A 26,806-nucleotide genomic window follows, 5' to 3' on the forward strand; every position below is an offset into this window, starting at 1 on the left:
GTATTTACTGTGGTGATATAACTTGACTTGTATCTCGATTCACTTTTTACCTTTTCAAATTAGTTTATTTTTTATACTTGTATTTTCCTCGGTCTCTTTTATTTACTCCTTATTTATGAGTCCTAATTTTCACTTCACAATTTCAACTAGTATTAAGTAATAGTATTAGGTTTCCTAGATAAAATAATTCCCTACACAATTTCAACTATTAAGTAATGTTCGGTTTCCTAGATAAAATAATACCAAGATATAATCGTAAGATTGAGTTGTGAGATTATTTTAGCTATGACTAATTATAATCATAAACCAAACACTCTATAATTAATTTAATCTTGGGATACAGTCTTTCAAACCAACATTCCTTAAGGTCTTATTGCTTAATAACTAAAACGAATAAAAGAATACAAATAAAAAGGAGTTGGGATTGGTTTCCATACTATGGACAAAATAATTTAGTTAGTAACGTATATAACGCAAGAATATATAATAATTTTGAAAATGTATCAAATGAAAAGAAAAAAAAGAAACAAACGCCCTTAATATTTGTCTTTTTAAAAAGTATACCTAAGCACATCAAAAAATTTATTCTTATTGTCAATAATGAAAAGATAAATATAATTAAATAAATATTCTCAAATTCTTCTTCCATTTGAAAACCCTAATCCCAAATCTGGAAAACGAAGATCGAGCTACGCCCCGAAAATTCCAATCCTCTGCCTGCTACTGAAGGTAAGCGTAGCTCATTATCGCTCTCCATTTGGTTTAAATTCTTGCGAGATAAGTTCCTTTTGCAAGTTTGAGCTCTCTCTTTTCTCCTTCGTATACAGTGTGATGAGATATACAATTTCTTTCAGTCTGTTTTTAGACGAGCGAATCTCTCAACATATAAGGATTTGGCATAAACTTCTCCTCATATTATTCATATATTGTTAGGATTTTCTGGATTTTTTCAGCTTAATGAGCATGTATGCGTGTATGTATATAGTTATTCATTGTGGCGAATCCGGTTGAAACTCTTTGCGTATCAATTGTAATATCGCGATTAGATCTTAAATCGGTAATTCCGTAACTGCGTATCAGAGAAATTTTCATTTCTATGTTTCTCTGAGTTAATATTCGCACAATTATCTGCTCAAGTTAGGGTGTATTATTGCGGTTGACTCATTGAGTTTCCAATTGCTGCATATCAATCGAGCTATGTGTTTCTGTTTGATTTACCAATCTGGCACACTTTTTTACCGATTTAATAGGTTCAAAGTAGTCATTCATTCATCAAATCGCTTTTCTTTGTTCCTTCAGTTAGTAGATGAGCCCCTATCCCTATGATCTTGTTTGATCTTAAATTCATCTTTAATAAGATGGATGAAATGGTGCCTCTGCTCAAATTTGATTGTGGTTGCTGTGGCATCTTATTTTGTTGTATATGATGTTTTCGTAATTGCTTTGCTTCATCTGCAGCCACTCAAGTTTTCAATTCCTTTTAATTTCTCATCAGATGTTACATCACCGGTCGAAGTTTGAGCTGCTAGATTATCAAATCTGCAGCACTGCTTGTTTTACTTCTTTTTGTGCGATTAGTGGACGAGTCTGTGATATTCTTTGACTTTGAATTGTATCTTTACAAATCATTAATTTACCGCACATGCTGTTGCATTGTCGGATGTTTATATGATGTGTTCTGATGGTATCACCGTTGGCCCATCCTAGAATGAAGGTCCGTTCATCAGTGAAGAAGTTGTGTGAGTTTTGTCGGACTGTGAAGCGACGTGGGCGTGTGTATGTCCTGTGCACAGCTAATCCCAAGCACAAGCAGCGACAAGGTGTATCAACCTTTGCTTATGAAGGTCCACATGTGCCGGAGTATGTATCTCACATTCAGTACTTCAATAACATTGGCAGTCTTGAAATAGATATATCGTGTCTGACACCTCTCTCATGTGTTTTCCAGGACAAGTCTGAAAGAGACATCAGCTCAAAATGGTCTCCCTGCCCTTATAGCTAACAAGAACGAGCAGATGACAGTAACACCGTGGTGGAGAGTTGGTCTCGTTTCGCAACTCTTCAATCAGAGCGGCAACAAGTAAAATGTATGCTGGTCTAAGTTCTCAACACATTATTCAGTCTTGTAGGCTTTATTGGCTCTAAATAACAAGAATTAATAGTTCTTGAGTTTTTAAATAGGTTTCTTAGATTCTGTGGTTTGTTAAGTATCACAGTGAACCAACCCCCCAACTTGACATCCCCATTCTCCAAACTTTCGTAGTGTCGGGTCTCATTTCTGCAACAGTTAAATATATCATATCCCGACTCCATCTTCTTCTGAAATAATAAGAGCTTCAAAGCCAACTTACCACGAACCAACTTGTGGATCGACACGAACTCGCCTGCTTCTCCTCAGAAAAGTACTTATTTGTGTCAATTTCGAATCATCCAACAAACAAGATATTTCAGTGAAAGAAGAGACCATGCATCAATATACGAATGTTTGTTACAAATATGCGGGGATTATTTTAATTCTAATAAAATATATATATTTATACTATGTGGCGATATAAAAAGACATCTAGGAAAGTAAAATAAATCCTTAAAACTATAAAAAGCTAAATAATAATATGGAGATTATCAGCTTAAATTAATTCGGGAATATAGTAAAAAGTTAAGTCCCTATCAGAAGACATTGAGCGTCTTCAAGCTCTAGGATATGATCATATGAATGAGGGAAGAATGATCCACGAGAACAGGGAGTTTGATACTCCCTCGTCCCAACATAAGTGAGACATATTTCTTTTTGGGAAGTCTTAGACCGGTAAGGATTACTATCACTTATTAAAATTGCTCATGTTTATAAGATTGTGAGAGTAGAGTATGAATGGATTAGGATTTGTGGAGTAGGTGTTCCTTACCGGTCTTAGACTAAGTGATTCATTACCCTTTTGACAAAATTAATTCACTTCTCTCTCTTACTTTATTCATCTTTTCTCTTACTCAATTCTTCTTTACTCTCTCTCACCTACTTTATTCTTTCTCCTAATTTAATACTCCATTACAATTGTATTCAATACACACCACTATCTAAATTCCTATACCAAAATAGAAATGTCTCACTTACGATAGGACGGAGGGAATAATTTTTTTCATATCGATCATGATGAACTCAACAATTTTCTAAAGTTACAAAAATAAAGGGAATGCAAACAATGTAGTATCACATATTTTTTTCATAGGGAAACATATCACTACGATCCCCATCCGCATCCAAATATCTCAAGCACGCGCTTCTCCTTACGAATGAGGCCCATGGCTTTGGATGGTGTACCACGGCTGATAGTTTTGGCTGCCTACTCGTCCTCGCGTTGATGCTCAACATCCACTATTATCCAATGACAAGTGTGGTTCACTCTGCCCATGCGTAACATCCCAAAACAATTGAAGTACCACATTGTCTCAAGGGTGAAGGTTAGGAAAAGATATGCATCATGACTCGTGGTAATGGCAGGAGTGGGAGGCTACAGCCTACTCTAGTGAATCAGCATAACAACATATGAAGATATAATGCAAAAGGTATAAAATTCTTTCTTTTTAATATACATAAAAACAAAAAGACTTTCAACTAGGTTTGAAATGTACTCTAATGGGTGCATATTAACTCCTATATCTGCTCGGAATTCTATCATCTGTGTCTATATTTTTCAGAACATAGTTCAAATAAACTTGTTTAATTTAGTTTAGAGTTTGAATTTGCACCAAATAAAAGGGGAAGAGATCCTCTGCAGTGGAGGAAAACACAACATAGCATGTTGTGCCATATACCGATATACGACAGCGTTTTACCGTAGAATAAAGCAGCTAATATTTTTTTTTCTTTAACAGTCGCTGATTCTAGTTTTCCTTTTGCTTAAATATCATGTCTATCTTTAATTCTTTTTTTATTTGTTGAACTCGATTGTCAAATTTTTTTTTTCTTTCAACGGCTTTTGTTTTTATTTTTTTCACTTATAAATTATCTATGCCGTACAACTATATTTTTCCAATGAATGAGTATATCCTTTTGCCTATTCTCATTAGTATATAATTTTCCTTTTGTTCCATGTTTTGTTATTATAATTAAATATTTATCTATAAACTTAATTGTATCGACTTGTTTCTTAAAACTAATTTATCTCATGATTATAATTACAATATTTAGTTTTTAATTGAGCATTTTACAAAACTTGTTTATAGTAACAGAGGAATAGAAACCCACAAGTTGATTTTTAGTAATACTAGTTTTAACCCACGTGCGATGCACGACGAAATATATTTTCATCATATGATTTTAAATTGTTAATTGATTAACTAATATGAATAAACGATGATGAAGAGACTATATCAAATGTTGACATTTTAAAACATTAATTTTAGATTGCAAACTAGTCGAATGAATTTAGACACAATATCATCATATAAAAATTGCAAATAAAAAATGTATATGCTAACTGTGAATATACAACTAAAACATATTAAACTCAAAACAATTAATTACAAACTATAAAAATTTGGAGCGCTCTAATTCAATATATACATGAATGTGGATCATCTGAAATAACATCATTTGATTAAATCCGAGAAGAAAAAGCGAACCCACCTACATCACCTGGAAAATAAGATTTCAATTATAATAATTAAAATATTAATTTAACGTAAGATATTATAAAATATTCCCTTTTTAGATGGTAATTAACTAAACAAAATTAGAAACAATATCATCATTAATTCATTATCATCATGTAAAAAATGCTAACTATTGAGTTATATAACTAAAACATACAAAACTCAAAATAATTAATAAATTAACAAACTATACAAATTTGGAGCACTCTAATTCACAATAGATGAATGAGGATAATATGAAACAACATCATTTGATTAAATTGTGGGAAGAAAAATGAATACACAATTAATCATACTAATAAAAATATAATTACCTACTAAATTCAGATATGCAAATTGGATAGGAGTATGCCAACAATGATGCCACACAAAATTCTTACCACATCATTGGCCTTCATCAACAGCCTGTTCCTCTACCTCATTCTCTGATGCAATTAGTTGTCGACAAACACAACAAAACAAAACAAAATACATAATCGCATTAAAAATACAACAAATAATAAACCTGAAATCAGACGAAAAAACTCCCCTCCTTAAATATTGCACGGAGCCCTTCATGTAAAATTCGCAGCAAAGTTGTTTGAATCTAACGCCCTAGGAATAAAAGTCCATAATTAATGATTTCATGTATTTCCATACAAACATAAAACGATACATAAAACAACATACTGCACGATCATGAAAAACAAACTCTAAAACTGATGACATGGGTTTTGGCTCCATGAGCGGTAGCTTTATAAACATGACTGCAACAATTTTTGATAATAGAATAAATTGAGAAAACCAGATAATTAAGCAAGGTGTGGAATGGTTCTATGGTGTCAACCTTTCTTCCTAGTAAGAACAAAAATATCAAGCTTGAGATTTATAAGAGGTATGTGGTCATATTTATAGGCAAAAAAAGTAGACATGAGACTTTATAAAAATCTTTCACATTTTCCATTTAGGTCAAAATTAAAATTATGATTATCCGTTGCATGGTAATTTGATCATTGGAATTAATTTACTCACAATAAGAATTCATTAATTGCAATAGTTGCATGAATTCATTTACAAGCGGTTGGTCATACACATATATTGGTAGTGATTGAAAAATATTCAAGTTTATTATACATTTATTAACCATGGGATGTGATCAAATGAAAACCATATATAATGAAAATTCAAAATTTTAATCCTAGCCACTAATTATTTCTAATCAACGATTGATATTATTTCAGATTAAAATGTCAATAACTTATCTGAATTTATCAACAGAGGGTATAATAGACATATTATAATATGGTGAATAATTTAATCTAGATTTGGTCGATCTCTCTCCTCCACTAATCACGTTACTAAAGTATCAATTCCTCCCCTCATTTTAATTTTTCTCCTTTTCTTCGTTCTCTCTCCTTTTCGTCGAAAAATTGCTTGAATTATGCGTTGATTCTTTGTTGATGTTGAATTTTGTGTTGAAATCGTGTTGATTCTAAAATCTGTGCGAAGATTTTTTGTTGAATTTGTGTTGAACCGATCGTGTTGCTTTTTTGTTGAATTCTGAAATCTGGGTTGATTTTTTGCGCTGAAATTTCGTTGATTCTTTTATTCTGCTGTTGGTGATTTTTTGCGTTGAAATTACGTTGATTCTTTTGTTCTGCTGATGTTGAATATTTTGTTGAAATCGTATTGATTCTAAAATATATATTGATTTTTTGTAGATTTTTTGTTGAATTTGTGTTGAATCGATCGCGTTGCTTTTTTGTTGAATTCTGAAATCTGTGTTGATCTTTTGTGCTTAAATTTCGCTGATTCTTTTATTCTGTTCTTGTTGATTTTTTGCGTTGATTCTTTTGTTCTGCTGATGTTGAATATTGTATTGAAATCGTATTGATTTTATGTTGATTCTAAAATCTGTATTGATTCTAAAATGTTTTGTTGAAATCATATTGATTCTATGTAAAGCTCCTTTTGATAATGTGAATATTTTAGTTTTGGAAGTGTGAGAGAAATTAGGAACGCAAGAACCATTCAGAAATTAGGATTAAAGTTTTGAGTTTTCATTATATATGTATAGATATAGATATAAAAAACATTAATCTCAAATTTAAAATTGAAGTACCAAACCATTAATCTCAAATTAAAATAAAAATAAAAATAACTAAATTATAATGCATAGATAGACATCAAATTTCATCCATTAAATTAAAAATGAAAGGATGAGATTAAAAATAAGGAGGTAATTTATAGATATCAGTTAGGTCATTTTAAAATCGTTTTAGTTTATACGAGGTGTATAAACTCGTAAGAACTAAAGCGATATAAAAATCACTTCTATGTTATGAACTAAAATATATCTAAAAATTATCTCCGTACTTGATTATTTGATTTTTTTTAACAATAGCCTATGTACTATGTAGAGAGAAGATCAGCTGCGCAACTTATTTAGGCGTTATGTGAGCGCCTACCTTCCAAGTCACCATTGCCCTTAATTATAGTGATTCACGTTAGCAATATAATATCCTAGCTTGGTTTTGATTGCTAAAATGTTTTGATTATTGAATTAAGATTTTAAATTTCATCTTGGTAACAAGAAAATGAAATCAGAATTACTCATTTCAACTATTAGAGCAAATGTAATACAACCTGATTAAACCAAACGACAACAAAACTAAAAACTAGGCCTGTCAAATCGGGTATCAGCGGATACCCGATCCCGAATTTCCCTAAAACTAATACCCGATACCTGATCCATATTTTATTTCGGGTATCCAATTACCCGACTCGGGTATCCAGTCCCGAAAAATCGGATATCCAGTCTCAATTTTGATTTTAATTTTAATTTTTTTAAGAATTTTATCTACAAACTTATAGAAATACAAACATACAAACTTGAAGTAGTATTTAAGAGAAAATAACTTTAAACTTTTAAAAATACAATTAAAATAAATTTAAATAAAACAATCTATTTACTCAAAATTGACCAGAATTTATATAACGCCACTATTTTTAAACTTAGTAGCTATATATATTAACTGAGCAATGCGCCATTGCCACTTTGATATAACGAGCATTACCACCATTAACTAAAATAAAATCACAGATTCACATCTTATAATAATAAAAATTATGAACAATTTAATTTTCAGCACTTTGATCATAAAAATCTGTAATGAATTTATCACTTTGTTAAATAAACATAGTGTTGTTGAATAATGTTCAACACTTTGATCATAAAAAGACAATAAAGAAATTATATTTAATTGCTTATATTTTTAAAAATCCAAATAAATACATAATTTATTAATTTTTTAAAAAAATCGGATAATTCGGATATACCCGACCGGGTATCGGATTACCCGATACCCGATAATCCAAAAATCTCACTACCCGATCCCGATCCGATACCCGAAAAATCGGATTTCGGGTATCCAATTACCCGACTTTTTCGGATTTGGATATCGGGTATCCAATACCCAATATCCATTTTGACAGGCCTACTAAAAACTACAATAATTAGTGTAGTGTAGTAAACCAAACGATTATAAAGAAAAACTAGAAACTCCAATAATGACTACATATAATGTCGTGTACTCAGGAAAAAAAATTGTTGCAATCGCTATCAATATATTTATTGAGTTTATGTTATCAGCAATAAATATTTTCATTTACCAACATTCTTATTAATTATTGAAATCACAAATTTTGTTATCTAGAACAAATCTATGGCAATGTGAAGAGAGAAATAAGTATTAGCTGTCAACAGTTGCAAAGTTAATTATTGAAATCACAAATTTTGTTATCTAGAACAAATCTATGGCAATGTGAAGAGAGAAATAAGTATTAGCTGTCAACAGTTGCAAAGTTTTGACCATAAGAAATGAACAGATGCAGACGTAAAATAGAGGGATCGAGAAAGATAACCAAATAACCTTTAATTATTTGTAAGAGAGAAAAGTTCTTGATGCAAACAGAGGCGGTTAAATTGCCAACTATAATTGTTACACAATATTTAGGTTATTGTAGAGAAAAAGAAGATAAATTAAAAGATTGGCCCATAAAAATCGAGAGATGAAAATGAAAATTAATAATGCCTAATGTGAATCACTATATTTAAGGAAAATGGTGACTTTGGCGCTCACATAACTCCTAAATAAGTTATGCATCAAATCTTCTCTCAGCCCTATGTATATGTATATTTAATTTGGAAATAATTCATAAAAGTGAATTCTAAATTTTAACTTACATATGGACTTTTATTTTTTTTCAAATTTAATTATTCTCTAAAGTCTTACTAATTAAAATAAGTGTTTGATGAAAAATATAACTATTTATTTTAAGCAACTAATTAATTGATAGACCAATCTAAACTTCTACTTATTTCTTAAGTATATTATTTTGTAATGAATTCAAATTGGAGTGGAGGAATATATAAATCATAATAGAAAAACATGTAGTGTTCAGTGGAATTCTTGAAATAAACACTAAAATGTATAGTAAAAATGATTTAAATACATGCAAACCACTGTCTGACGAAATTATTTATAAGCAAAAGAAAATATAAAAAACATTTTGAAAGAAGAAAAAAACTGCTTTATTTTATAGAAAAACGCTGTCATTTATTGCACAACATGCAATGCTGTGCCCCAAATAAAGACATCTTATATACACGGATACTATCTCCGCCCCAAATAAAGAAATCTTATATAAACGGGTACTAACTCCATAAACAATTCCCTGAAATATTATTTGTTTTAAATAGGGTATTACTAAAATTGCACACATTTTATATGTACGTAATTTTGGCTTTCATTCTTCTATTTTATGTAATTGGTATGTGAAATCTATAATGACTAAAATTTATTTATCAAAGTTTTGAATACATGCATTACATGCATATTCTAACTTAGAATGCATTTTTTAGGGACAAAAAGGAGAGGCAAAATGGATCATTGGTAGAATTGAATGAATGCATTTTGTAAGTAGAGAGAAAATGATAAAAAAAAATTATTTCTTCTTTATAATTAGAATCAAATAATCCTCGCATATTTATAATATATAGGAACACAACAAAATATTCTAGGAAGTAAATCAAATCTATCAAATCCATAAAAAATAAATAATATGACTAAACTTTATTCTAGAATAAACAAATATTCTAAAATTATGGGAAAAAATTAGATGATGTGGAAGTAAATATTCATATAACATGTTGTTTTCAGTGAGAAGCTCAATGACTTGAAGTGGTGGTAGCCCACATAGTGAGTGGCAAAGGAATCAACTGTGACCTGTGAATTGCGTTTGTAGCAAGACATTAGACAAGGAGACAGATTAATGAGTTTGATAATTTTGTTCATATCAACAATAAATTAATAATGAATTCAACAAGTATTTCATACTACTACAAAATAAAGGGGAAAAAACAATGCATTTGCTGCCCTGCCCTATCTTTTATGCTATATTGATAAGAAGACATATGATCAATAAGAAACATATGATCAATAGAAGAATATTAGAGACATACTCCCTCCCAGGACGTATAGATGAATTTTTTTTTGCCTCTCCTTAAAGAATAAAACACGCTAAAAAAAAAGGGTTTAGAACAGTCGGCGAACAAAGATTAGAACTTTCCTAGGACAAAAATTTATATAGGATATCACAATACATATCTATCTAGATTAGATCTTAAGGGGATTATCAAAATATAACTAATCTTGAATGAGCACGAATTTAATTCACTATAAGAGCAATTTAGTTTATCCGTAATTCACTATATAGTGAAGAATTTAATCCGTAAAGGATTTAGTTTACTATAATAATGTTTTGATTCACTCCGTGTTTTCAAATTCGTGTTGTAAACTAAGACGTTCTTATATTGAACTAAATCGCTCTTATAGTGAACTAAATTTGGTTTCTCATTTAAGTAGTGATTGTCCTGTATCACTACTCTTAGATCTTATATGTATCTCATATGTAACCTTGGATTTAATTACTTGAAGTCGAATAAATCGATAGATTTAATAACATGAATTTATTTAAACTAATTTTTTTTTTAATTAAGTATATCCGAAGATTCAAATCTATTACTAGATTACTAATAAAAAACTAAACCATTTTACTAAATGGGCCCAAAGCATAAGGTAGCATATCAAATTCAGAAACAGGGTCACCACTTTTATTAATTGGAGTCAAAGGCATCAATCAAAAATAATTAAATCCAACTCTAAGATAAAACAAAGCCAACTCCAAAGTTTTGATATATCAAAGCGTCAGACCCAGGCATCTCCTTTTAGGCGTGGACTCACTCGGCTTAAGCTAAGTTTCCATTATCTCTTCTACTATTTACTTATTTTAATTTCAAGTTTTACTAGATATGTTAGGCAGTTGGATGTGGTGAAAAGTAATGGTAGTAACATTGATATGGTGTTGGAGTTTCTATCATACAAGTTATTAGTAATTCATACTACCTCACCTTCGTACTTAGAAAAATAAAAACTTTTGAAATAGTGTGGGTTTTAGTGCACAATTAATAAAGTAAGAGAAAAGAAAAAATAGGTAAAGTAAGAGAAAGGAAGAAGAAAAATAGTGAAAGTAGTATTAGTGGATTGTAAGACCCACTTCTTAAAAATAGAAAGTTTCTTCTTAAGAGACGGAAAAATAGTTTCTATTTTTAAGGAATGGATATAGTAATCATATACTTTCATTGATTTACCCGAAAGTGAGCTATAATCTCCATATTATTATTTAGCTTATTTTATAATTTATGGTTATACTCCTTGTTAGGATTACTTTCGTAGTAGCTGTTTATTTTTTATGGACAAAGGTAGTAATTTTATCTCTTTTGGGCTATGATTTGTGATCACATCTATTTGGAAATACTGATGAGCTTTGTTTTTCAAATTGGAATATGGAGAGAGAGAGAGGGCATCACATGCTGAAGGCACCCATGGTTGAAGCCATAATTGTAGCTGCAAAAGGAATTTCATGAGATAAACAATGCAAAAATGGGAATCAATTATGGTTAATCATAAATGGAATGCGCATTCACAAGAAACAAAGAGGGAATTTATAATATACTTAACTTTGAATATCTTATACCTTTTGTAACAGGGTCTTAATCATAGTTGAAATAAAAAAAATTAAAAAAAAAGATCAAAGTTACACACTTTGGTAAACAAACAGCAAAACCACTCATGCTGTTACCCACTCTCCATCCCTCTCTCCCTCTCTCAACTCTAGACAACAACCTCAACTAATGACCAAAGCTCATACAAATCCAAATAAAATTGGATCAAAAACACAAGTTGAGGTATATACATATCTGAGTTCCTTCCCTTGCTTGATCCTTCAACACTTGATGAATCCCATCTTGATGTCAATCTCAATCAAGTTATCATCCTCTTCATTGAACTCATTCATCTCTCCCCAGAAATCCTTATGAAACTCTTTGCAGCACTTGACATTATTGTCACTCCACACAAACTGGCCACTTGGGATTTCTATCTCAATGAGGCTCTCCTCGTCTGATATCGATCCATCCGAGCAGTCCAGCCTCCGCTCCATATCAGATGAGTGATCTTCACTTGATGAGAACTGTTCCATGCTCTCACTCTCTGAGTACAAATCTTGTGATCCCATCAACACCACCTCTTGCTCCCTCCTCTCCTCTTCTTGCAGTGTAGGCTGGTGCTTTTCTTGATGGAACTGGGGTTTTCTTTGGGAGAATGTGAAGAGAAAGATGAAGATGATTGGGATCAAGAAAGATCCATGGCTAGATGATGATAACACTGCACATATTGGGACAAGAAGTGCTAGCCAGGCTCTTGAGCATTGCAAAAAATAGAGACAACAAGCCATCTTTTTTGAGGGAAAGATGTCAAAAGGGAGTGGATAAGAAAAGAAAAGATGCTTTTTTACAACACTAGAATGAAAACTCAGCCAATTCTTGCTGAGGCTTCAGAAGAGGGAGGGAGAGAGAGGCATAAAGAAAAGGACTAGATTTGCAGTGCAATAAATATGAAGAAACAGGTGTAGATGAACTGGTTTCTTGGTTATGACAAAAAGGGTATAGGTTTTTTGTTTCCACAGAGTAGAAATGTTTATAAAACTAATGTATGACTGATACAAATTTGGTAAACTGCAAGGCTCTTTCCAGGGTTCAAAGGCTCACCATTTTCTAAGAGCTTTTCCCACTGTTTGTGTAATTAAAAACAAACCTTGTTGTGTTTCCCCAACACTAATCAGTGGTCCTTCTCTGCAACTGATTCTCTTAAAAACATCAACAAGCCATGGGAATGAGAGATGCCATGTGCCAATCTCTGAGCTCACCAGTCTAATTCACATGCCAATTTCCCCCCTCTAAATCTCATCAACATATATAAAAAATTACAACAAGCAGCAACAAAGTTTTTTTTTTTTGCTATTTCATATAGCCAACCAAGACAGTAACTTTTCACCTGAATGAAATCAATAATAAAAGAAGTAGTGGAATGACTACTCAATAGGGTTGCTTTAATAAACATTACATACTTATATGATGCAAAAGTAGAGGCTTAAATTTATTAGTCAAAGGTAGTTAGCCAATATTAAGAATATATTCTGAGCTTGAATTGCAAGAATTAGAATAAGAGTAATACTACATTACTTGAGTGATTGAATTCAAATTTGTCTTTAGGTGATTGATATCAGTCAATATTCTTCAATCTCACATATGGCATTTTTTAATTATATACTTATGACCTCTTATTTGTTTAGTTTATCTATAAAATGGGGATTGGATGCAAATAAGGTTCATGGAGAGAAGCTTGCACAATGCACAAAAAAATGGTCCCAATTGAATAGATAAAAATTGAATCTTTTTACATGCCTACTTACTCATTTTCTACCAAAACCTGAACAATCGATCACGTGATATAGATCTTTTAGTACAACGAGGGATGGACATTTCACACACGAATTACGCTTGATTAGTATAATTCCAACATATAGGTGATAGGGAAGAATGAGACATAGTAAACAATAAACAATGACATAGTAAAAAAGGAGATTGAAATACTCAAGAGTTTGGGTACATTCCAAAAGTGATGAAGACAAAAATGAGGAAGATGTTGATAGTGTAGTATTTATACAAAGTAGTGAACATGATCATCTGATTGGGGCCTTAATCCAGCCATTGGCAAAAGCAATGGCTAAAATAACAAAAGGAGTTGACATACCAAAGATGATTATGTAAGGGAGTGGTGTTTTCATGGGATTCTCCCCTTCTCTCTCACCTGCTGTTTGCCAATACCTACATAGATAAAACATTATTACACAACAATTTTACTTTACATATGTTCTTGCATAATACTAAGTGGCATGTAATGAAAATTACTGTTCTGGTTCTTGTTCCTTGGTGATGAACTTCTTCTTCCCTCCTTTCTTGATCTCTCCCTCTCCAGACTCTCCTCCACCACCTAAATTTGCTGAAACTCTGAAACCATGGCTTCTTTTCTTGAGATTGTGAAGTGGAAAAGGAGGAGAAAATGGCTTGTAATTTGTAATTGGGAGCTTCAAGCTGACAGCAGAGAAAATGCCTACTTCTATTGCCATATTACTTGAATCTTACTTCTGTTTTTTTTTTTGCAAGATTTTGTCTATGTATGGATGCAAGAATGCTGACAGAGATGGAACAGGTGTCTGATTTAGAACTTAGAATCTGCATACATATCTTATCTAGAATCTTGTGGCTCACCCTTTGTACAAATTAAAAAGGGTGACCCAATCTCCTTGATCCGGCTTAGGCCCAAATTGGAATTGTGTATCATTTGGCCCAAAGATGTAAAAGGTTAAGCTTTCATTTTGCACATCAAAACAGAATTTGTTGGCCCAGAAAAAAGTACGAGCATTTATCGGAATTCGGATATACTCTCTCCGTTTCTTCATATTTGAGACATTTTTTTTTAAGAAATAGATATTTAGTTAGTTAAGAATGAGCAAAATATGATAAAATACAACTTAATTGTTAAGATGCTTCTTTTTCATTTAATAAATTTAGGATTGAGTTGTTACGAGAGAGATGGAGAATTATTATTGCTTCCTTTTAAAAAAACTATATAGATGAGCAAAAAAGTCGATAATCAAACTAAATTGAATTTATAATTTTGGTTTTTTGGAATTTCCAATTTAATTTTTAGGTCAAACCATTCCGATTTAAGTTAAAAAGCCTAGAATAACTTAATACGTGTAAACATCACATTAAAACTAGTGGTCCCATTTCGCTTTTAATTATCGTGATTTGAGGCTACCTAAATTGCATTGTAGGATTAAAAGACTACTTTTATAGAATCTTACTCTCGTATCATTTGAGACACCATTAATCAAATACGAAAATAGATTTTGTCTTTGTGAGTTGAATATTCTTTGTAGAGTATTTCAATTGTTTGGAACTTATCAAAATACTTCGAACAAGATCTTGTGGCGTTCAACCATACCGCAGTATGTTGAATCATTACTACAAAATAATCAGCCTTCACTATCAACAACTGTGTGTGGACTTCGGTTGAACATTTGGTGTGCACAAACAAAATTAACTTTAAACCCCAACCAATAATGTGCTTCACTTTCTTGGAAAGGAAACTTGGAAATCTTGCAAAATTAAGGAGAAGATTATACGAGATCAAGGAAAAAATCAAGGCAGAGATATTGTAGGGATTTAATTGATACAGTTTACCTTGTATAAGATTTCCTAGTCTATGAAAGAATGTACTCATCATTGTGAATAATAAGATCGAAATTACCCAATTCTACAAATTTAATATCTAAAGTCAGCATGTTAGCAGTGGAGCCATAATAAAAGAAACTTTGTTTGTAAATTAGTTAGTAAATAGTAAATACTGATGTGTGCTTCCAATGAGTCCTGGCCCGACGTTGGAGGTGTTTCGGGCCGGACTGCAACCCCCATTTTTTTCGATTTTTTTGCTTATTTATACTCTATTTCTTCAACATTCTTCCAACAATTTATTCATTTCTATCCTCTAAATTTCAATATTTGTGGCTGCTCTAGTTTAATTTTTAGGACTTTGTATATTTTTTTTCTAGGACTTGTAATTTTTATTTTTTAGGACTTGTAATATTTTTTTCTAGGATTTGTAATTTTCTTTTTTCGACTGAACAATGAATTTTTCCTGTTTTAGTTGTTCAACGTATTCTATTTTACGAGTAAAATATGTTGTAGTTGTGAATAGTGCAATTTAATAGTTGTGGCATGGATGACATGAGACTTAAATTTAGGAGAATGATGACATGGATGAGACTTGGGCCTAAATCCGAGCCGGGACTGTGGATGCTTATGTATCACGAAAAATGTTCGGACTCTAATTGAGTAAAATTAAAGAGTACAGCATGTATTTGGATTTCTCTGTACCTTAATTAATTAATGTATTAGTTATTCAATGTTTATACTAGTATGAATATGTATTTTGTACAAACAGTACAAACTCGTCACTCATTTTTTTCCCAAATAAATGAATAAATAGTACAAACTCGTTAAATTGTAGATCACTTTTCATATACTCCTAGTATAAACTATGAATCATGAATTTACAAACAATTGTCATTTCTAGGATTCGATTTAAGGACTGTGAATAGTAAATTATCATGATCGAAAAGCTGGAAATGGTTCTTAGTTTATAGTTTAAGAGTGACTTATAGAATAAAAACATCATTAATTTAAGATTAAAAAAAAGTTACTGACAAAATTTGCACTAAGTAACTAAGATTGCAGCTGAAAATTTCATTTAAAAGAGCGACAAAAATAACCTTAGGTATCAAACATGCGATTTTTTTTAAATTTGCACTAAGTAACTATATTGATTGCAACTAAAAACTTTATTTAGAGCATCTCCACCGGCGGACGTCCCGGTAGAATGTCGCGGAAGTCTGACCGGACGTCCGCCATTGTGAAGGAAAAGGCCAGACACGGACGTCTCGTGAGGACGTCGGATATCCTCGGATATCCGCGCGACGGGCAGGCGGACGTCCGCCATTGTGGCGAGGGTCGGACGTCCGACTTAAAACTTTAACTTTTTAATTTTTTTTTAAAACTCTATAAATACGACTCGTTGAACTTCATTTTATTCACACCACTTGTGTTGACAAATTTCTCTCTCTAATCTACAAGTTTCATTTCTACTATAAATGGAGTACAATAGGAACTCCCCACCACGAGCGGATCAAACACACCCATGTTTCCCGCCGGAATGGAGGAAAACTTTAATGCGGGGATGAATCCCCAAATGGCGGGAATGAATCCTCAAATGGCAGGGATGGCGGGGATTACTCCCCAAATGTTCTACAATATGTACAATTGGATGAGTCAGATGGGTGGGATGATGCCCGGGGCAGTGGGGATGGCGGTATGACGCCAAATATGGCGGGGGTGAGTGGGATGATGCCCGGGGCGGCGGGGATGGGGAGTATGACGCCAAATATGGCGGGGATGGGTGGGACAATGCAGCACAGGAGCCCTCACACACCTAGGGCTGAGGAAAAATATCGAAAAAATGATATATTGCTCGTATCGTATTGAAAAATATCGAAAAATTATCGAATTTTCGGTATATCGTAATTTTCGATACGATACGCTATCGTATCGTAAGTTTTCGATACGATAACAATATGAATTTCCTTATATCGCGATATATCGTTTTATATCGAATATACGATACGTATCGATATTTTCGATATATCATTTTATATCGAATATACGATATATATCGTATATATAGAAACATATTGAAATTTAATACGTATTAAAGTTTAAAAGTATAAATATATAAATCCATTTAATTCATTCATATATTTAGAAAAAATATATATGAAACCCTAATAAGAACACTATTTATTTTATTGTGTTGAAGTTTTATTAATTTTTGTGTTATTTTTCAGTTTTGAAATTATATTTTTCGATATACAGGTATTTGATACGATAATGATAATTCGATATATCGTATCGATCTTACGATATATCGAAATATCGATACGATAACGATATTGATATTATCCATATCGAAAGTTCGATATATCGAAATTCGATATATCGAAACAATCGATACGATAACGATATGAAATTCTTTCATATCGATATTTTCGATACGAAACACGATACAACGTTTTCGATACGATATATCGTATCGACCCACCCCTACGCAGACACCTAAGGAATATGTCTATCGCCCATATATAGATTTGTTGTCCGATGATTCCCCTAGTACTGTTCCGAAGACTCAGTACGCCGACATCGAGACTTTCTTTTTGAGACTCCCGATGAGGCGGAGCTCCTGCTGCAAGGGGCAGGGGCAAAGGCAAGGGCAAGGCCAGGGGCAGGGGTATGGGCAAGGGCAAGGGGAAAGCCCCGAGCTCTTCCTCGCAAATGGGGGCAGAGGAGGAGGAGCAGGGGAAGAGGTCGATCTGGACCGTGTGGAAAAACGCCGCGCTTGCAGAAGTCCCTGGGTCGGTGTAGTCGAGGATCTCTATATCGGGGCGAACCAGTATATTGACCGATTGTGGCATCGCATTAGTGAGGCCTACCTCACACACAAACCGGCTGGGGCGAAGCCTCGCAGTCCCGAGCAATGCCGGAAACAGTGGGATCGGTTGAGGCCTAAGCTCAGTCGTTTTGCCGCCCTCTACCAAAACAACATGCGCATGGCAACCAGCGGCATGTCTGAGGAGGATGTGAAGAACCGGGCCTTGTTCCCAGTACCCCGACAAAGAATTGAAGTTCAAAGATTTTGACCAATGGGAGGCCTTTCTCGTGGTCAGGGGTTCACAAAAGTTTTATGCGGGTGTCGACTCGGGCCGGAAGCGGATGAAGATCAACTCTTCCGGTGAGTACAACAGCAGTGCTGGTTCGCATGAGCTCCCCGAAGCCGAGGAAGTGTCCCCGCTACCACGATCAGACTCTCGCCGTCGTCGTCGCCCGATGGGGCAAAAGGCTGCGCAGCGGATGGCGAGGGGAAGCGGCAGCCGCAGCGGGTCCTTCGAGGTCGAATCGGAGGCCCCTGAAGCCCCAGATGAGTACGACCGTCTTGCCCGCGCGCAGCTAACGAAGACCCCGAGTTAGAACATGCATAGGTGGTATAGCACGAACGATCCTGCGTACAAAAGGATGTGCAAGGTTGTGATCGACGCATGTCGGCGCGATTTAGGAATGTCACCCATTGATGATTATGACGTCGAGATTGGGGGCGGGGACGTCGGAGGCGGCAGCGGCACGGGCGACGGGGACGAGGACGAGGATGAGTGAGAGCCGGGGGTTGTATTTCTCGACTTTTTATGATTATGTAATTTTTAACTTAATTATGTTTTTTTTTAAGTATTATGTAATTTTTTTTAATGAAGTATTCGAATTTTCCCGTATTTCGTGTTGACATTTTAATTCCGTAAAATGAATAATTGTGAATTTAATTTTATTGCGGGAAGTCCTAGTAGAAGTCCTAGTGCAGGGGAAGTCCTGGTGATGTGGCAGTAGAATGGGAAATTCTAGTGATGACGTGACATGAAGTTTTTGTGTGAAGTCCTAGTGGGAAGTCCGCCACCGGAGATGCTCTTAAAATAATTTTTTTAAACTTAAGTTTTGACTGTGAATTGCTGATGTGTATGCGAACTCGATATTTGTATTTTATTTCATGCAAATTATCATTGTAATGCCAATTCAATATTAATGAAAAAAAGCTTGGTTGTAGAAGAAAAAAGATTTTTAAATATCATTAATTTATTATTTTAAGAAATCGAAACACTAAATCACTTTTATATTGGGACGATTTAGATGTATGCAGCAAAGTGCATGTATCGAATTTTAGAGGAAATGTCTATCATATCCTCAACTTTTTAAATAGCGTAGTAGTATCCAATCGTGGGAATTCAACTCAAATTTTTTTAATTTTCATTACTAACAGATTTATTTATTGTTTATAGGATTATATTTTTTGTCAAAACTTAAGAATAATGGAAAATAAGTTTTTCAAATTAGTTTTGAGAGTGGAACCCAAAAACACTAATTTAGCGAAACTAAAAAATTAGGTAGGCGACTTTTGTAAGTTGATGAGGGGGAAGGTGCGAAGAAGCTATCAAAGGCAGCACATCTCTGCCTTTCAAAATTCAAACCCTGCGCTACTAAACCTATCACTCTTCCATTCTCCAATTCTCCACCATTGTATTCACTACTCTCTAGCTGCGATTTCGAACCAAGCCGGCAGCCGCCGAGCTGGTGAGTCTCTGTTAATTGTTTAATTTTGTAAAGGATCTCGATTCACTGTTATTTGTTAATTAATCGTGTTGTTCATGCCTTTGTTTTTCTTTTTTAGGTTGTATTGTAGATTTCATTTTGTGGCCTCATGGGGAAGGGAGGGCAAAATTACGGGAAGAGGGAGAATCTGGGTGATGATAAAGAGGATTATTGCGCGGCGGCGTGGTCGAAAGATGTAAGAGAGTGTGAGGAGAAGTTTCAAGTGAGGAAGGAGCATGGATTATCGGGTGACGATGTCGAAAAAAGGAGGCAGATCTACGGTCTTAATGAGCTGGACAAACACGACGGGCCTTCGATTATGAGGTTGATTCTGGATCAGTTCAATGACACGTTAGTTAGAATTTTATTGGTTGCAGCGGTGGTTTCTTTTGTGTTGGCGTGGTATGATGGCGACGAAGGCGGGGAGATGGAGATCACAGCCTTTGTGGAACCTCTGGTAATATTTTTAATATTGATAGTCAATGCCATCGTTGGGGTTTGGCAGGAGAACAATGCTGAGAAAGCACTCGATGCGTTGAAGGAAATACAGTCGGAGCATGCAACTGTTATTCGGGAAGGTAAAAAGGTTGCTAGTTTGCCGGCCAAGGAGCTTGTTCCTGGAGACATTGTTGAGTTGAGAGTCGGGGATAAAGTTCCTGCAGATATGAGGGTGTTGAGCTTGATCAGCTCGACCCTCCGGGTTGAACAGGGTTCATTGACTGGTGAGAGTGAGGCAGTGAGTAAGACTACCAAGGCTGTATCAGAGGACGTCGACATTCAGGGAAAGAAATGTATGGTGTTTGCTGGGACTACTGTGGTGAATGGGAACTGTATTTGTTTGGTGACTCAGATTGGGATGAATACAGAGATAGGGAAGGTACACTCTCAGATTCACGAGGCGTCTCAGAGTGAAGACGATACACCCTTGAAGAAGAAGTTGAATGAATTCGGAGAAGCTTTAACTGCCATCATTGGAGTGATCTGCACTTTGGTTTGGCTGATTAATGTGAAGTACTTCCTTTCCTGGGAGATTGTTGATGGGTGGCCAAGGAACTTTAAATTCTCCTTTGAGAAGTGCACTTATTACTTTGAGATTGCTGTGGCATTGGCAGTTGCTGCTATTCCCGAAGGTTTGCCTGCAGTAATTACAACTTGCTTGGCGCTTGGTACACGTAAGATGGCTGCTAAGAATGCCCTGGTTCGCAAGTTGCCTAGTGTTGAAACCCTTGGCTGCACCACAGTGATTTGCTCTGATAAGACTGGGACTCTGACTACCAATCAGATGGCAGTGTCTAAGCTTTATGCTATGAGTTCCAAGCCCCATGATGTTCGATCCTTTGATGTGCAAGGAACTAGTTATGATCCATTTGATGGGAAAATACAGAACTGGCTAGGGGGACAATTAGATTCCAATCTTCAAATGATAGCAAAAATTGCTGCTATCTGCAATGATGCCGATGTGGAAAAAGCTGGCCAAGAAAAATCTGGACATTATGTGGCCAATGGAATGCCAACTGAAGCTGCTCTTAAGGTATTTATTTATCTGAATAGTTTTTCGTGATGTCTGCACTAAATTGGCAATACTTTCTTCCAGCTTAGTAATTAGCATACAATAATGCTTCCAAATCTATTCTCTGGAACAGTTAGTACATGCTGCTCAAAGTATTTCCCCCAGTTTGGGCAGTTGAAAGTTAAATTTCCTTATTGTAAACTTTTTTTGTGAATGTTTCTGAATTTCCTTGGTAGCATTATTGGCTTTTTCTTCTTACTAACTGGAAAGTAACTTCAGGTTCATACCTTAATGAATAATATTGCTTGAGTTGATTATATTATCAGGTTCTGGTTGAGAAAATGGGCCTCCCTAATGAAATAGCTTCTGGATCGTCTTCTGAATATGATGGCGTTTTAAGTGAGTATATTTTTTGTGCTAGAAAGAATCTGCAATTTGTTTAGATATGACTCATCTGAAATTTGAAATTGAATAACTAGGGTGCTCCTACACATGGAATAAACTCGAGCAGAGAATTGCTACCCTTGAGTTTGATCGAGATAGAAAATCCATGGGTGTTATTGTGAACTCTCGCAGTGGAAAAAAGACACTGCTTGTAAAGGTAGGCTTTTCTCCCCATAACTAATGCTCTATTTTTCAAGTTATCTGATCCTGCTTGATAGAGACTTAATTAAGATGTGTTGTTGATTCTTGTATGGCTTCATATTTGCAGGGTGCAGTGGAGACACTATTGGATAGAAGCTCATTTGTGCAATTGCTTGATGGATCTGTTGTACAAATGGATAAAGAGTTTAAGGAAGTTATATTGAAAAGTCTACATCAAATGTCAAGCAGTGCATTACGAGTTCTGGGTTTTGCATACAAGGACGATCTTCCAGAATTTGCTACATATAATGGTGATGAAGACCATCCAGCTCATCAGCTCTTACTGAACCCTGCCAATTATTCCTCAACTGAGAGCAGATTAGTCTTTGTTGGTTTGGCTGGTTTAAGAGTGAGTTTTTTTTCTTATCATGATTCAGCTTTTCTCTCTTTAGCTCTACCTTGACATGTCATTATAATCTTTGTGATTTAACATTGTGACATTCTTTATGATTTTTAAGGATCCTCCACGAAAAGAAGTCCCTGAAGCAATTGACGATTGTAGAACAGCTGGAATCAGGGTAATGGTAATTACAGGAGATAACAAAGAAACAGCAGAGGCAATTTGTCGTGATATAGGTGTTTTTGGTTGCCATGAAAATATCACTTCAAGGAGCTTAACAGGAAAAGAGTTCATTGAACTTTCAAGCCGTGACAAACAATCACATTTAAGTCAAAGTGGGGGGCTTCTTTTCTCAAGGGCTGAACCAAGGCATAAACAAGATATAGTGAGGTTGCTCAAGGATTCTGGTGAAGTTGTAGCAATGACTGGGGATGGAGTTAATGATGCACCTGCACTGAAATTGGCAGATATTGGAATTGCAATGGGAATTGCTGGGACAGAGGTGATCACTTTCTATAAAAGTCCTAAATAATGCATGCTATTTGATATGATCAGAGTCAACAGACTCTTACAAAATTCGGCAACTTGAATGAGCTGTTAATACTACTATATTCAAATATCTCTTGAACCTGTTACACCATTTTATAGATCCAGATAAGTTCATTCTTTTTCTGTGCAAGAAACAAGTTATTCAATCCTTTCTAATCACATATTCTGCTCCTTCCCTGCAGGTTGCAAAGGAAGCATCTGACATGGTTTTAGCTGACGATAATTTCAGCACAATAGTTGCTGCTGTTGGTGAAGGCAGATCCATTTACAATAACATGAAGGCCTTCATTAGGTAACAATTATTCAATTGTTTAATTTATTTGCTTCAATTACTTTAGAAATTATTGACCCTCTTAGGTTTCCTCTCTTGATAGGATCCATTTTTAATATCAACTATTTGTTCTGAATGTTTCAGTTTCTTGTTAGTCAGATTGTGGATAATTAGAGGCTTTTTATAAAGATGAGGCCGAAGGTTCAAATATGGAAGTCTGGTTTTTAATTTATATTGGATTAAACTGCAATTTGTAATTCTTTTTAGTGGTAAATGATCTCCTTATATGTTTCCTTTGCTAACCATTTTTTATAGCTCAGGGGAATGGAATTTGGTATGATTGATTGTTGAATATGCCCAGAGAGTATGGGCTGTTAATTATTGTATTACAGTAATTAATAGTACTCCCTCTGCCCCTAAAATACAGATGAAACTGCACGGGTTTTAATTCACAATTGGTAAAGTAAGAGAGAGATGGAAAGAAAAAGTGATTGGAGTATTGTTAGTGGAGAATGGGACCCACCGCATTAGAGAGAAAAAAGTTTCCTTGAATAGAATTGGTCTATTTTTAATGGACATCCCAAAATGGCACATGTGGTCCATTTTTAAGGGATGGAGGGAGTATGTATTGTCCAACTGGGAACATTTTAAGGTACTTCCATTGAAGTGAGATTTCATTACTGGTCTAAGTGCTGCTTATTCGGGAACTTGATTTGTACTTTCCCATATGTGGATGATCTGAAATCTCAGATATGTTGTGCAAGTGCAACATAATATTTCATTTCTAAGAATGTATGGTTTACATGAGCTACAACATTAGCTTTTATCTATCTTTGTTTTGTTTGTATAGTTACTTTAATTACAACGGCACTGATGAAAAAAAAAGCACACTGGTTGCATCTGGTTGATGTTTAAGCTTATTCCAAGCTATATGATTTGATGTATTATTCTCTTGAGTTAGTTTCGAAAGACAGCTGTGTTCAAATAAGTTTTTCGATTCATCTTTCTGATAATCAAGTGTAGTAACTGCAATGAGCTGTTCTGTTTTTCACTTTGTAATGATGAAATGCTCTTTGTCATCCTTACTACAGAGCATCACTTATTTTTTGTTTCATTCACCACAGATATATGATCTCCTCAAATATTGGTGAGGTGGCTTCGATATTTCTAACTGCTGCCATAGGCATTCCGGAGGGCCTGATACCAGTGCAGCTTTTGTGGGTTAACTTGGTAACCGATGGACCACCAGCTACTGCTTTGGGATTTAATCCACCCGACAAGGATATAATGAAGAAACCACCTAGAAGAAGTGATGATTCATTGATCAGTCCATGGATTTTGTTTCGCTACTTGGTATGTACCTTCATTGCCTTGAACTTTGTCTTTCTCTCATGCAAGATGCACATTTATATAGCTACTCTCTCATGTTGAAACAGGTCATTGGATCTTATGTTGGTTTAGCAACGGTGGGAGTATTCATAATCTGGTACACCCAATCATCTTTCCTTGGCATTGATCTCAGTGGAGACGGGCACAGTCTCGTAACATACTCTCAGCTTGCTAACTGGGGACAGTGCCAAACCTGGCAGAACTTTACGGCCTCACCTTTCACAGCTGGGGATCAAGTGTTCAAATTTGAGAATCCATGCGACTACTTCCAGACTGGGAAAATAAAGGCTATGACTCTCTCCCTGTCAGTGCTGGTTGCTATTGAGATGTTCAACTCGCTGAATGCTCTATCTGAGGATGGAAGTCTCATCACAATGCCTCCATGGGTCAACCCTTGGCTTCTCATAGCTATGTCAATATCGTTTGGGTTGCACTTCCTAATCCTCTATGTGCCTTTCCTTGCTCAAATATTCGGCATTGTGCCTCTAAGCATGAATGAGTGGCTGTTGGTGTTGGCCGTGGCTCTACCGGTTATATTAATAGACGAGGTTCTGAAGTTTGTGGGCAGATGTACAAGTGGGGTCAGGAGATCAGACGCAAGAAGATCTTCCAAGCATAAGGCGGAATGAGGATATGCGGACGACGGTTTCAAGGCTGAAACTCAGAGCAGAAACGGTGATAAACACCACCGTTTCTTCTGCCTTTGATATAGAAATAATACCCTACCTATTTAGCTGGAGATTGATTAGAGATTGGTTAGACATTGCAATTCTTTGAGATATAGGGTTTTAACTGGATCTTAACCCAGTGGCTTGCCTTGTAATTTTGGGCAAACTTGTTACAGACATTTGGGCGAATCACTTTTAATTTAATATTTTTCCATTTCATGTTGAAATTTTTGGCATCTTAAATGAGTTAGGCTTATTTCTTTGTATGTGTATATATGCACCTATACATGAGCAACCACACAACTTAACAAGAGACGAACTCAAGTTAAAAGCAAAATGCAGATGCTACGCGAATCATCCTCGCTCGATCTCTCAAACTGGCCAAACATAATTGAGATAGATCTGGATAGCCTGAAATTTGCTACCTTAGCCATGAGATTCACATCCAGAAATATGTTTGTCGATTCACATACTTTAGGTAGCTAGTATAATGATATTGTAAACCTCAAGCTGCTCCATGATAAACTCGGGAAATTCGAGTCTTATGACTCTTCAGGGCACCACTTTCCATGTACTCGTTCATAGACAAGAACCATCTCGTTCTTCTCATCGTAGTAACCTAGTAAAGAGACCAGATGGAGTATCTCGATTTATGTTGGGATCTCAGATTAGCCTCTCTTCTCTGCAAGATTTATCCCATCACCTAGAACACCTTTGTAAACTTTTTCTAAGCCACCAACTCAGATATGAATCTTCATAGCTAGATCCATAATTGTGCTTTCGAATTTGCTCTCATAAAACTCAAATTAACAAGAAAAGGATATGATCTAAACCATAGAAATCTAGATCAAATGCACATAGATGGAAGAAAAGAGATATAGAAAGTGTATGAGATAGGAGACACCTATGGACCTTCTCCTAGAAGAAAAAAGACAACCCAACATTAAGACAACTACTTATATTGACTCCACAATTCTAGCTACACTCGAGCAAGATTACTTACATTTACCTATTGCAATTAAATAACTGAAATAGGAATCATACAAAAAGAGTTTTTACTCATCTAAGTCTCCAATAGAACGAGCCACAATAAGACTACTTATTTTCCGGATGCCCAACTCTTAGCTCGTGAGGCACAATGAGGCCATCCTCCTTAGGGTTTGTTGGGTTCCCACAACCGGATCCTCCGAAATGGCCTATACTTCGAACAATTTTTCCGTCTCAATCAGGGAGTAGGGATGATGGTCATCGGGGTCGACGTTTTCGATGGACGTAGGAATCTGGGACAAAGACTATGTCGGATTTTAGGGCATGTGGGGGATGTACACATTCTTCATTTGAATTAGGCTTCGCCAAGCTGACACTTCGAGGATTATGCATTAAAACTCGTGTCGTTTCAAACGTTTATAATTCCCCAAGCCGACAATAGAAATGCCACATGATATTTTCTATTTATTTAATCTTAGAAACTATTTACAATTTTTTCTTTACACGGGTTTCCTTTTGAACTTAGAATCACGAATTTCTAATTAGTTAA

At 34.9% G+C, this 26,806-nt stretch overlaps 3 protein-coding genes across 3 annotated transcripts; 1 reads left to right on the forward strand and 2 right to left on the reverse strand.

Annotated features, from left to right (window-relative positions):
• Positions 1–11,678: 11,678 nt before the first annotated feature.
• LOC125214851 lies at positions 11,679–13,516 on the reverse strand. Its single transcript, XM_048116038.1, has 2 exons — positions 12,800–13,516; positions 11,679–12,345 (listed from the first exon to the last, which is right to left on the reverse strand). The coding sequence occupies exons 1-2, from the start codon at positions 12,800–12,802 to the stop codon at positions 11,977–11,979; spliced, it is 372 nt and encodes a 123-aa protein (XP_047971995.1). The 5' UTR covers positions 12,803–13,516; the 3' UTR covers positions 11,679–11,976.
• A 139-nt stretch (positions 13,517–13,655) lies between these two features.
• Positions 13,656–14,277, reverse strand: LOC125214853. The gene is made up of 2 exons (XM_048116039.1): positions 14,003–14,277; positions 13,656–13,918 (listed from the first exon to the last, which is right to left on the reverse strand). The coding sequence occupies exons 1-2, from the start codon at positions 14,218–14,220 to the stop codon at positions 13,774–13,776; spliced, it is 363 nt and encodes a 120-aa protein (XP_047971996.1). The 5' UTR covers positions 14,221–14,277; the 3' UTR covers positions 13,656–13,773.
• Positions 14,278–19,710: 5,433 nt separating this feature from the next.
• On the forward strand, positions 19,711–25,496 carry LOC125213603 (calcium-transporting ATPase 4, endoplasmic reticulum-type-like). Its single transcript, XM_048114243.1, has 9 exons — positions 19,711–19,879; positions 19,977–21,428; positions 21,734–21,806; positions 21,887–22,008; positions 22,120–22,401; positions 22,511–22,894; positions 23,124–23,233; positions 24,337–24,565; positions 24,649–25,496. The coding sequence occupies exons 2-9, from the start codon at positions 20,007–20,009 to the stop codon at positions 25,228–25,230; spliced, it is 3,204 nt and encodes a 1,067-aa protein (XP_047970200.1). The 5' UTR covers positions 19,711–19,879; positions 19,977–20,006; the 3' UTR covers positions 25,231–25,496.
• The last annotated feature ends 1,310 nt before the right edge of the window (positions 25,497–26,806 follow it).

This window comes from Salvia hispanica, chromosome 3, assembly GCF_023119035.1.
Source record: "Salvia hispanica cultivar TCC Black 2014 chromosome 3, UniMelb_Shisp_WGS_1.0, whole genome shotgun sequence".
In the NCBI taxonomy this organism is placed as follows: domain Eukaryota; kingdom Viridiplantae; phylum Streptophyta; class Magnoliopsida; order Lamiales; family Lamiaceae; genus Salvia; species Salvia hispanica.

Excerpts from the sequence above, each read along its gene's own strand:
- LOC125213603 (XM_048114243.1), top strand. The coding sequence starts at position 20,007 with ATGGGGAAGGGAGGGCAAAATTACGGGAAGAGGGAGAATCTGGGTGAT. Across the intron at positions 23,234-24,336 it reads AACATGAAGGCCTTCATTAG|ATATATGATCTCCTCAAATA; the intron begins GTAACAATTATT and ends CATTCACCACAG. Across the intron at positions 24,566-24,648 it reads GGATTTTGTTTCGCTACTTG|GTCATTGGATCTTATGTTGG; the intron begins GTATGTACCTTC and ends ATGTTGAAACAG.
- LOC125214853 (XM_048116039.1), bottom strand. The coding sequence starts at position 14,220 with ATGGCAATAGAAGTAGGCATTTTCTCTGCTGTCAGCTTGAAGCTCCCA. Across the intron at positions 13,919-14,002 it reads AAGGAACAAGAACCAGAACA|GTATTGGCAAACAGCAGGTG; the intron begins GTAATTTTCATT and ends TTATCTATGTAG.